The following is a 12,970-nucleotide window of genomic DNA, read 5'->3' on the forward strand; positions in this document are numbered from 1 at the left end:
ATAATTGAAATGTTAAATGCGCTTTACCTTGGACATGGAAACTTAAATAACAAGAAAGCTATTTTAAAGCTAAGCATTCACAATTAAAAATATTTACCATGATTTGAAATCCTTTTAAATCAGCTTAAAGTTTCCAATTAATTGTTTCTTATTCAGTTAAGGAAGAATGCAGTAAAAACTTTTGATATTTCTTATATAAAAGGTTTTGTAATGAGCTTTTCTCATTAAAGCTATAAATCAGTGAATAATCGATTTTATAGGTTACGAGAAACAAGCTAGAAACCCTTTTGTGAATACAAGCTATAATTCGACTTGAAAAGAGTTTAAAAACCAGAATAAAGAAAGATTTAAATGTATGCAAATTTATGAATTTATATGCAGCCCATTATGCTACACGCTGACATTCATTATGTTAAATACACCTGCTCACTTTAATCTAATCAAAAATATTATTTCAAGTTATTTAAGTTATTTTCACTTCTTAGAAATTTGTCTAACCTGCTTTGACTGCAGTTAAGTTCTTTAAATGTGTCTGAAAAAATGAGAATCCAAACGGGTTCAATTAAGACTCAAGTCGCATAGCAAGTGAAAAGAAGCAAAAACAAAAGCCGAGAAAAAAGTGTTACAAATGTGACAGAATTTTTATGTTTACGAAAGTGGCTAAAAAGCAGTCAAGGCAACTTTAAGAAATGCACAAAAATTAACTACGAATATTAAAGAAAAGTGTGACAAGTGTTGTCGAACCAGTCAGAATTCCAATTAAGTGTTGCATATCAGAAAAGATCCCTCAAAATGATTCGTTGCATACTTTTCGGCGTTCGCTAATTGGTGTGGAATTTCTTATAGAATAAAAAACCGATTTATATGTGCGCAAATTGCTTAGTAACATATTTGCAATTAATGTTAGCACAGCAACAAAAAAACAAAAAATTACAATGTATATCTGTAAATTGTTGTTACTTTTTTTTTCGCTACAACAAATTAGCAACTGAGGCATTGACACTGGCATTGAGATTGAAAGTCAAGTAGCAAAACAAGCATAAAAAGTTCTACACAATAAAGTCTCATTGGAAAAAAAATTATAGTTGTTCATATAAGTTATTTATAGAATTCTTCATATTATTTAAATTTTTATTTTGATCTTTATCTTTATTCAAAAACCCGTTTCATTTCGGGCGCCATTTATTAATCAGCCATCATTAGACAGACTAATAAATTAATAAATTCCAAGAGCTACAATTTATTAAAAAAAAATAAATAAAAAAAAACTAGTAAAAAAAATCACATGCAAAACTAATATCAATAACAACATTTTTATTAAAATCAAAACTAGTTTGCGGAATTTTCGACAATCTTCTACAATAGTTTGAAATTTCGCAATGAATAATGAAGTCAGACATTAGGAAAATCAAACGCCAGACGGACTATCAATCAACACTGAAAGCGAATACATATTCCAGTCAGAGCTTGAGCTCGAATTAGCTTGCAGCATCAGCTGTCCAACACTGTCCAGAACTGTCAAACTTTCTACTTGCCAACAGCTGTAAGATTTCTGGTTATTCTGCTATGCTGAGGCTTCTGGCAAAACGCGTAAATTACTGTAAATTCATAGAAAAAAAAAGATAACTGCAACAACAAGAACTGCGCTTAAAAGCTCTTGCGTCATCAACGCGCTTGTCTATGCCCGTCTATCCGCATATGTTTAGCATTTATGTTTGTTTGTGTTTGCTTCACTCTCACTCTCTCAATGATCCACACGGTAGCGCGCTCTCGCGCTGTTGCCGCGTGCGCCACTCTCCCACTGTCTCTCTCGCACTCTCTGTCCCTCTCTTGCTTTCTATGCAAAAACCGGCATGAGCTGTGTGCGTCGACGTCGCTGTCGTCGCGCGCTCAGCTGTTGGCTAGACTAGCGCGCTCAAAGCGAACTGCGCATAATAAAACCACAGCTTGTGCGAGAAAGTTGTTGTCGGAGCGCGCCACGAATCAAAAAAAAAAAATAAATAAATAGATAAAACAAAATTCGCAGTTAATTCGAATTCGAAAAAATAGTTAAATCAAATACAAAACAATTTACGGCCATGCAGCACAGTGCCAAATTAAGCAAACTGAAAAAACAATACCAGAGTTCAATAGCAAATTAAATAGAAGCTAAAGGAAATCAACATCGACCACAACAACAACAACAACAACAGCAAGCAGACGTGAAGCGAGTATCGGAGTTACGTTATACAGACACGGCCAGCCCGTTAGCCAGCATGTTGTTTACGTCCGGTGTAATCTGCCAAGTGGAGAAATTGCTCTGTACACCGATCAGTTTCGCTGTCTTCGCCTTCCTCTTCATGGCCTGCACCATGGAGGTGGTGCTGCTGAAGCTAACGACCAGTGCGCATATCTTTGGTTGGCAACCCAATCAGGATGACTGGGATGAGGGCGGCCAGTTCGGGGAGGAGGATATCTACTATGAGAATCTCGAAAATAACTATGAGCACTGGGCGCGCAGGCGTCTACGCTATCATCAGCGTCAGCAGCAGTTGCTACAACAACAACAACAACAGCAACAGCAGCAGCAACAGCAATATCTATAGACAATTGTCTCTTATTTGACTGAAATTTCTCCAATTAGACTATAAATTATAATTTTTTGTTTCGATTTCATTTGCGTCTGTATGTAAACAATTGCAAAATTTTCTGCCAATTCATTTGAAACACACTCCAAAAGAAATAAGTGAAGAAAAACAAAAATTTGTGTTAATATTTTGTGCACGTTGTTAACATTATATACACATATAGATATAAAAGTATATATGTATGTATATATACTTAATCATTTTCGAGTATTCGGTTTCAATTACGTGCATTTGTTTTTTTTTTTTTCTTTTCTTTTCGAGAAATTTGCATAAATTGTAAATGACTGACATAATAATCATAATACCTTTACACATAACCCATAATCTATCAAATATCCAATACTATAAATATACGTAGACCCTATACAGGTAGCAATAAATGTAATTTTAGTTTTCTTGTATGTATATGTATATGTATGTGTGATTGTTATAAACAAAATATATATATCTACTGTTATACTGTTATACAACTTGTTCAGCGTGTCGTAAGCTGTCCTAAGTTATAATTCCAAATAAAAAAAATGATTGAATATTCCAGTAGCTTATAGAAAAATTGCAAAATCACTTTTCACTGGTCAAAACGGGTTTATCGACGGTTTTTCTTCCGCATTTTTCCTTATGCAATAGTCACTCGAAGGAGATGGAGATGGAGGTGGAGAAAGAGAAGGGGATAGAGTGGTATCTTAATTACAGTTTCGATTTAGTCGGTCGGAACTTGTTTTGGAAATATTGAAAACATTTAAATATTGATTTTTTCTTAACTAATTAAAGAGATGCTAGCAAAGCAGAAAATTATAAATTAAACCAAAATTAGCAACACGCAGCCTTCATAGAGTTGTTTAACCTTTTGCCAAATAATTTGTATATTAACTCAAATTCTGCGTCACAAACTTAAGCAAATATTCAATGCGAAGCACTGCAGAAAGGAAAGTATGAAACAGCAACAACAACAAAAAGGCACCGAAAATTGTGTCAAGAATGGATGCTATACGGCAGTATCCAGAGTCTAAAACTAGACAAAGCCGTTCTAAAACATATTCTTGTATAAATTGATTGAACTGAAGATCAACATCGAAAAGAATAGAGACACATACATAGATATGCATACATATAAATGTATGCATATATGTATCATTTCAATAGGCATTTCATTTAGTTATTCTCGGACAAAATATAAAACTCGGAATTGTGTCAAGAATGATAGCTGCCTGAATATATTGACGGCTTCAGCCTAACTCGAGCAATTTGCATAAAGTCTCGACGTAGAGAAAAGTTTTTGGTAGAGTCCGTAATATATATCTATAGACTTGTTGCCCATTTCTTTTGTTCTTTGGAAACAGGCTAAAACTGTATTAAACGGCTAAATTAATCCAAAAATGGATTGAAGTTGATTCACTATTTAAGATAGTTCGTCAAAAATTTAATGTTATATTTAGTTGAATTTATTAATATTTATAAAAAATTTTTAATTATTTACTAATTAATAAATTTCTGATTTCTTATAAACTTTTAAGTTTGCAGAAAATATATATTAAATTTGGGTGAAATAAAATTTAAAAATGTTATAAAATGAACAAAATATAAATAATTATTAATATATGTTTTTTTAAATGAATTTTTATTACCAATAATTAAAAATATATAAGTAGAAAAAGTAAAAACAATAGGACATGGAAGGATATATATATATTTATACACATAAATAACATAAAATAAAATATAGATAATAACATTATATATATATGAAAAAAAATTAGGAAACTTTTGTTAAATTTTTATAAAATAAAAGGTAAAACTATACATTATAAAAAGTTTCAAAAAATATATACACAAAAATACATATATACAGTGTATTTTATTGAATGCTTTAATTTTTCATTTTATAAATATTTTATTTTATTTTTCTAAAATATAATACAGGTTTTAATAGATTTACTAATGAATTAAATTACTGTTGTTTTTTATGCTAACATTTTAATGTATTTAAAAAATGCAATCATATCTATATTGTAATCTATAATTCTCTCTCCTTTTTTTTAGCAAATTAGTCACTAAGAAGCCGAAGAAGTCGATTCCCAGCGAGGAGCAGTCCAGCTGCAATGTCTGCTGTGCAGAATTGGATTTGAGCAGTGCCAAAAAGTGAGTAGGAAATTAGCTCTAAGTGGGGCTAGTCTAAAGTTGTCTCTCTCGCTCTCTCCCCTTCTATAGCTATGTCACATGTTGCACGTGTGGCAAGCAGGTGTGTCGCGGCATCAAGTGTGCCAATTGGCTGCCCAAGGCAGCGCAATGGGTGTGCGAATTGTGCCACAGTTCGAAGCAGTCGCTGGAGCAAACTTCGTCCTGGGTGGCCGAGCAGATGTCCTTCAATCAGCAAAAGTTCGTCTATCCATTGCGAGCACGCAGCGAAATCTATATACCCATCAGCTCAGAACTCGCCGACAGCTCGATGCGTAAGCATAAAAAGCCCAAAAAAAAAGGCTAGAATTTATAGCTAAATTCAATCTTCTTTACAGAGTTCGAGAGCGTCAGTCAGGTTGGCATGAACTCGACTATGAATGCGGATGAGCGCAGCAGGATTAGGGAATATGTGGAGGAAATCGTAGCGGAAATGCTCGGCGGTAATCTCGATCACATCAAAGTCGGCCAATTGTCCAAGAGCGAGAACTGTAAGTAGACTCAACTCAACTCAACTGAATGGCATACGAAATGGGTTTCGCTGGGATTCGCTTAGATTTGATTAGTGCAAATGCAATCTGTCGCGAGTGCAAATTTTCCTCAATTGCTGCAAATTAAAAATGAGCAGCTCGCTGTGTATATACATATGCTATATATATAGGTCATATATGCGATATATATCTTGCTTGTTGTACTCAACAGTTCAGAGAGCAGGCACAGCTTTTGCATGTGCGCATTTATAGCGCATTTATATTATTATTCAGGGCAACGAACCATTTTATATCTCGTATATCTCGTTCAGAGACAATTTCAGTGCAATTTAGTTATTAAAGCTGCGGCAGCCGAATCTATAGATCGGATTGGAAGTACTGAGCACCTAAAAGTATGCAGCAAAATATTTCAGATAATAAAGCTAACTTATAAACTTATATGCAGATAATATTGTATATTTTAACGGATTGTGCTTTAATTATTACAAAGCCGGATGATGGTGGAAAAAATTAGAAAGCACATAGCTGATAATAATGGAATAATTCACAGTGGTCTGTAAAAGTATTTTACCAGAAAATAAATTCTGTTTCGTGTGTCATTAAGTAAAAGACGGTTTAAATTAATTAAACAATTTTTTGTAGCACAATCAGTTGTAGGGATTTTTCATTTTAATAAGAATATGTTGTATATGTCTTTTATAAGAGCATTTTGCTTTTGCATTTGCAACTTTTCTAACTGCCCACCAAAGGGCATTGCATACTTTGCTTAAATGCCTTGCGGTCAGCCAAAGCTTTTAACAAAATTCATTGCATACTTAATGTAAAATTTAATTATACTTTATATACACACACGCAAACACATTCACTCACACACACACACACACAAAATGCACTGCATACAGACCTGCAGCTGTTTGATAAATTTCATGCGAAATTAAGCAATATGTTTATCAATGTGGAGAACGCTTTGTGCGCACGTGCCTACAAAGGAGGTAAGTCCTTGCGTGTAGCTCACTTCTGGCACTGCCCGAAGGGAATAACTGTAATGCTACTACTACTACCACTGCTATAACTCTAATATCTGCTGTGTAGTGCCTGTTTAACCTGCCCGTATCCAGCATGAATCATGGCTATAATAATAATAATAATAAACCCTCGTATCTCTATATTTAGCGCACGTTGTTATCTTTATGCATTTATCTATGTATGTGTGTCTATCCGTACACGTAATATTTGAAAAATTCCGCAGAAATACACCTTTATATATATAGACACCCGTGCGTATACGTAATATTGTAAGAATGTCATAGAAATCAATGAATATATAGAGATGGATTATGCCGCTATCAGTAATTATTGAATACAAACTAAACTCAATTTAAGACACAAAGCAAAAAGCAACGAAAATCGCGGTCAACACTCATTGATAAGAGCAACACACACACACACACAGACACACACAGGCACACATGTTGTGATAAGGCCAAAGCATATGCAACTGATAAGCAGAAACCTCTTCTCTCTCATTCTGTCTGACTCTCACTGCTTCCCTCTCTCTCGCTCCATTTGAAATACCGACAAGTACACAACACTTTATAAGCAGTTAAGAATTGTAGCAACAGTTGGCCTTAACCAGATGACAAGCCGAGATACTCACACATAAATCATACGCAACGTGCGCCGCCATTGCTCACCAACTGGTTTAAGCCAAGAGCCGCAGCCACAGCCACAGCCACAGCAACAGCAACAATAACAGCTGCCAATTGACAACTTACACGGCTGGCCGAGTCGCACATTTAACATATTTGCTGAGTGTTTCGTTTACAATTTTTGTTTTTTGTTTTTTGTGTTTTTGTGTTTTAAGTTTTTCGTCTGTCCCATCCTTCAAATTACTAAATCAAATACGTTAGTGGAGTGTAATAAGTTAGAGGCACGCTAACACACAATGATTGCATGAAATAAACATGTCAATCACTTCAGAGCTTGAATCGCACAAAAACAAAACTAATATAGACCCCTTTACGGCTACAGGAAACAAACGAGTTTTTTTTTTTTTAATTTTCTAGAATTTATTTATTTTTTATTTTTTATTTTATTTATTTATACGGTTTTTTTTCTAAATTCGATTTTAATTGATTCGCCAGTTGGAAGATTTACAGTTAATTGGAAATTCCAATTGCAATCAGTTAGTTTTTCAGTTAATCAATCAGTCACACTGACTGCCTTGCTATATACTAACTGTGGCAATTGGAGCAGAGTCCTTTTAGAACAACGATATTGCTGTAAGCTCATCAATAAATCAGGCATTAGTCAATCAATTAGAAAATCAAAAATCACATTTATATACTTTATAAACTACATTTGGTTCAGCATTGTGCAGCTTTACATTCAGTCAATCAATCAATCATCCTTAGTCAACTATTCAGTCAATCAATCAACTTATTTAGCAAACAACTAAATATCGTTGCCTATATATTCAGTAATTTTAATGCATTTGCTAAATGCCATCGTTAGTTAGTTATTCACTTAATCATTCAGTGAGTCAATCAGTGAGTTTATCTAAGACATTCGATCAAACACTGTGGAAAAGAATACATTTCTGAAGCTGGATTCCGATTCGATTTGTTAGAATTCGCATAAATATAAATAACAAATGCAATGAATTCTTCAAGAGCTTTAAATTCTTGCGGATCTGTTGTAATACAAACTATTAAATTAATGTATACCTATAAGACAATATATGTATAATATTTCATTAATAACTTGGCATAGTTTCAGCTCAATGAGAACCGTTCTTAATTCTCATATGGAGTTCTCTCCATGGCGCACAAAGCGCGCGAATATCGAAATGCCTCAAATAAACAAAAGCAAACTGTTTGTATGCCATTACAAAGCTATCGATGAGTGTGTGAGTGTGCAGGTGCCTGTGTATGTGTGTGTGTGTGTGTGTGTGGCGCTGTTAGCTGCGGCTGTCGACTGCTCGCAGCAGTTGCCAGACGCATAGCGCGCCGATCGCAACGTTTTCTTGGCCGCGCGCCGAACAGTCAAAAGCCGGGTGAAAAATGAACTAAGAGAAAGAAGAAAGAAAGAAAAAGAAAGACAACAAAGTAAAAGCAATAAACATTCATAAAACTAAAGTGTTAATGATAACAAGTAAACTAAAAGAAAAGACGCATAATATAAAAATATATATATATATGTTTATATATATATAAAGCAAGAGTAAATTGTGAATTGTGCAGATAACAGATAACAGAAACGCACAAACACACACACACCATGCATAGTCGAACTCTATTAAGAAAGCAGCGTAGCCAACCTTGACCCTGTATATTGAAAATATATATATATATTGTATAAAAGTATATAAAAATATGAGCAAAAATCAAAGCTAAATTTGAAACGTGGCCTCAACAAAATAGCAGAAAAAATATTTCGTTGAACGCTAATCAATATTAATGATGGCCTAAAGCGAAGAAGATTATGCGCTAATAATTTATGCCACGACATAAAATATATAATTTATATAAATATACACACAAATATATAGACGTATATATATATGTGATTCCGAGCGTAGTTAGCCAAGTGCAAAAAACAAGGCATAAACATGTTAGGCATTGTTTTTTTTTTTTTTTTTTTTTTATAATGTAAGCCGAACTCTGAACTGAACTTGACTTGTGCACCTTCTACAGCGCACTTAGGCACTATAAATATATACGTGCACCATATATTATATATATATAGTATAAATTTAGGTATGATCTGTGCCGGTTAAGGTTCAGTTTCGGCTTTGCTTCATTAATGACAGTCGCATATGCAAAGCGAGTCAGATACATTTCAATCTTTGACATTTTGTGCGCAAAACTCAATGACTAACGGCATTCAAGCGATAAACACAAGCAGACACACACACACACACACACACACACACACAGAGATACACAGACACGGTTCACACACAATAGACATGTCAGCGAGGCGTCGAAACGAAGCGATAAAGAAATTTAGTGGCTTTTGTTAAGGCAGAAACAGATAACTGCGTGATTATTAATTATGTTTTAGTGCAAAAAAAAAAAAGAAACATTAGCGGAAAATGTGAAAGAAGCCGAAGAAGAAAAGGCGAATATTAGTTACAAACAGATATATATATATAAATATATAATTATATTCAACTGTATTCAAGCGTTTAGCCAAGCTTTAAAAATCTATAAATTTGTTGGCCACTGCGGCGTATGCGTAATTTAATTGTTCGTAGAGAAATGTGCGTGTGTGTGTGTTTGTTTGTTTATTTGTTGTATTTGCGTTAATTAAAATCGAAACATAAATAGTGAAACAGCACAAAAGACAAATAGAAACAAAACAAAAAAAACGAGTGTTAACAAAGTAACAACAACAAACAAATGTGACAGTCTATTCATAAATGTGAATATACTCAATTGACATATAGTATATCTAAATATACAGATATATATAACTGTCTAGCATGGACTTTACGTTGGGGCTAATAACTGGCATGTATGCTGTGGCAGCTGTTATTGTGTTTTACATTGTTTACGTCATTGAGGTGAAATTAGGTATGCCTTCTACAACAAGCTATCGATCAACAATTACAACAACAACAGCAACAACAACTCACTCACTTTCTACACTCACTTTTCCATTCAATTCATGTGTGTTAATTTTATTTACTTTTTTATTTGTAACTTAGATTCTTTTGTGCTAATATTCTTGAACTCACTGAGACATTTTTGTTAACCATTTCGACTGCATTACAGACTTGCCAGCCATTGTCAATGGCCATAACAACAACAACAGCAATAGCAACAATAACAACAATGATCAACTGGCTGATATATCTCAGACACGTCTGCGCACTCTCATCGAGAGCATCATTGCCGAAACTCTGCGCAGCGGCAGCAACTCGCTCATGACTCCAACGGGCGCCGTCTCTGAGATTAGTTTGGATACGCGCTCCAATGGGCAGCTATCGGGCTTTCATAATAACAACAATAACAACAACAAGAGACGCCATCGCACCGAACACTATTTCGAGCCAAAAATCTATCAGGATCTATTGGCCACAGCGGTGCTGAATAAGGTAAGGCAATATAACTTTATACGAAAGTGTAATGGGTAGAGGTAAAAGTATTTAAATGCCAAATTGCGTATCTCCAGACTTATAGTCTTAGAGATATGTATAAAAAAGATGAACTGAAATGAAACATGAGCAAATTTAAAAAGATATTGGAAAAATTAAAAGTAAATAATAAATGCGTTTGTTTATCGTACGATAAGGAAACATAAGCGAAGGTGGTCATGAAAGCAAAAGACCTTAAAGATAAGAAAATTATACGGAAAAGCATATAAATCAAGTTTGATATTTGTGTTAGGTCGGAAATTTATCAAACTATCCTTGATAAATACTTTGTTATGCCCCGAAACTGTCATCATATCTGAAGTATAAAAATGATTCATTTAGGTATTCTAGTAATTTTTTATAGAGATATGTATAAGTTAGATATGCTAAAAGCCTATAGGCACTATTGGCTTAAACTTATCGAAAAATTCGAAGGGGAAAAGATTGATCGAGAGTTGACTATAATAAAGTAGCATGAACACCGTCTCTATATCATAGATATAATGCTGTTTATATAATTATAGAAAAAGAAAAAGAAAATATTGAACTGGCATTATAACTATTTTTATATAGCCTAGTCGACTGGGGTCTTTGACTAAGCTAAAACCAGATGCGTAGAGCTGCAAAAAACTGCAATTTCAATTACCTCTACTTTGCCCTACTTTGTCCATTTGGAGAGGTAGCAAGAAATCCAGCAGTGAGCTGTATTAAAGTACCCCAATTCCTACCTTTCATTTAGTTAACTCCAGCCAATCTCATTATGTTTCTGGCTTGGCAGAAAAAAGAAAACTACATGACCTGCTGCAACAACTGTTGCATCTGTGGCAGCGACTATCTATATTTGACCTCATCCATTTATAATTCCCATTTTCCGATTTGGTATGTTCGCTATTTCCGCCAACACGAACCTCGTTTTTGATTTTCACTTTCGTTATGGGCCACACTTTGCTGGCTTCTCGCTAGCCAATTGGAAGGCAACTGCTGCCACAGTTGCATGCCCCACTAATTAGTTGCTGTCCATTGTTGCAAGCGTGCGGACGCCTGAATAGAACTGTTAGACGGTTAAACGGTTAAAGCCAACTCAGTGGCTAATTGGATCATTGACTTTTCCTGCTAGTGAAAAAACTCAATTTCGCATTGCCAAAAATAATTGCCTTAACTCGATTCTCCTATTGTGGAATTGACCATGGCCGAGTCAGCACAAAATGTAAATATTACAACAGGAAAAAGAACCCAAATTATCTTTATATATAATTTGGACTGAGTCACATATATTTATATATATGCCATATCTTATCAGCCCCTCGTATTTTAAACTGTTTCAACATAGATTTCATAAGCCTTTGATTACGCCTTTTTTTTATAGTTTTATTATTGCTAAAATCTCAGCAACAGTTTCACTTTTCTGCAGCGTAACGCTTAAATCGATCCAGTTTTTAGGTACACGCATGACGTCACAGGCCTTGTCTATTCAGCATGACGTTTTTCAACACAGACTCTGGTCTTGCCGGCTGTCTAAGGCTTCCCTTATCTTTGTCAAGTTATTCTAGTTTACGAATATCTCAACCTATTCTTTTCTAGATTGCGGACAAGGAGGGCAATACAAGGCTTATATCGGAGAGTACGCCGGATTTGAGTGCTCGCAACATTGATGAGAATTACAATGCGGAAGCTTTGAGCACTACGTCTGACAGTTCCATAGAGCCGCGTAGCGATTGCAGCCTAACGGATCATGAACTGGGACTCAATGTAAATACAGAAAAATACAAATTTCTATATATATCTATGTATATTCAAACTTTTTAGACTGGCAAATCCGAGAAAATTGCTGGCTTGCAGTTGGACTTGGAACGCGAATCGGTTTTGAGTGACTATATAGCTGCTCACATGGTGCCATTGCCTGATTTTTCAGCGTCCGTTACCGAATCAGAAGATGGTAAGTATCCTATCACAGAATTCTTTCCCTACTATATTATAACATTTCCATCTCTTTGGTCGTCCATCTCATTCTTTTTAGATATTATGTCAATGACATCGAGCATGGTCGGCGATGGTACCTGGGAAGATAATTGGCTGTTTAAAAAGAAGCGCAGCACCCTGCAAAGTTCGGCCACACCGAGCAGCATTGGGATGCTGGTGCCCGCGCCTAAAGAGAATATTCGTGCTCAGATTGGTGATCGTACGGCCGACGAGGTTAGCGATCTGTCCGAAATGGGTTCCGATGCAGAGGAAACCTCATTGGATTTGTTGCGTTGCGACACTGAGCTGAATGATCGGCTCTTGAGCAAGCATCTAATTGGCGGACAGAATACAAAACTAGTGCTGGATGAGCTAGTGGATCGCACAAGTTTGACCTCAAACACCTTGCCAGCGGAAAATGAACCGGCTTTCACCGAGACTACAAATCCGCTCGTTCAACAGCCCACGAAGACATCGAAGCTGTTGGTACCGCCGCCTCCAACGAGTTTTCAAGATGATGATGAAGAGGAAACAGAAGATCCTGGCCAGAAACTCATCGCAGGTTAGTGCCTAGCTCT

The 12,970-nt window shown here is 35.3% G+C and overlaps 2 protein-coding genes across 13 annotated transcripts in view; both read left to right on the plus strand.

Annotated features, from left to right (window-relative positions):
* LOC6579337 (general transcriptional corepressor trfA) overlaps positions 1-12,970 on the plus strand; it is a 35,064-nt gene that overhangs the window by 8,668 nt on the left and 13,426 nt on the right. For 6 of the 12 annotated variants that reach the window (XM_032729618.2, XM_015163602.3, XM_032729621.2 and 3 more), the window contains 8 exons: positions 4,668-4,766; positions 4,836-5,077; positions 5,141-5,293; positions 6,196-6,285; positions 10,072-10,394; positions 12,015-12,182; positions 12,240-12,369; positions 12,451-12,954. In XM_032729618.2, the coding sequence (XP_032585509.1) occupies positions 4,984-5,077; positions 5,141-5,293; positions 6,196-6,285; positions 10,072-10,394; positions 12,015-12,182; positions 12,240-12,369; positions 12,451-12,954 (1,462 nt within the window). In that variant the 5' untranslated portion in view covers positions 4,668-4,766; positions 4,836-4,983. Of the gene's footprint in view, positions 1-4,667; positions 4,767-4,835; positions 5,078-5,140; positions 5,294-6,195; positions 6,286-9,650; positions 9,871-10,071; positions 10,395-11,503; positions 11,641-12,014; positions 12,183-12,239; positions 12,370-12,450; positions 12,955-12,970 lie in introns of those variants that run through there. The other 6 variants (XM_015163603.3, XM_032729617.2, XM_015163608.3 and 3 more) reach the window with 4 other exon arrangements.
* LOC26528345 (putative cyclin-dependent serine/threonine-protein kinase DDB_G0272797/DDB_G0274007) lies at positions 1,929-3,164 on the plus strand. The gene has a single exon (XM_015163616.3). It carries the CDS (start codon positions 2,256-2,258, stop codon positions 2,583-2,585), a length of 330 nt encoding a protein of 109 aa, XP_015019102.1. The 5' UTR covers positions 1,929-2,255; the 3' UTR covers positions 2,586-3,164.

Source organism: Drosophila mojavensis, unplaced genomic scaffold (assembly GCF_018153725.1).
Source record: "Drosophila mojavensis isolate 15081-1352.22 unplaced genomic scaffold, ASM1815372v1 contig_80, whole genome shotgun sequence".
NCBI classification, from domain to species: Eukaryota; Metazoa; Arthropoda; class Insecta; order Diptera; family Drosophilidae; genus Drosophila; species Drosophila mojavensis.

Bases quoted from the DNA above. Each gene is read 5' to 3' on its own strand.
- LOC26528345 (XM_015163616.3), top strand. From the start codon at position 2,256: ATGTTGTTTACGTCCGGTGTAATCTGCCAAGTGGAGAAATTGCTCTGT.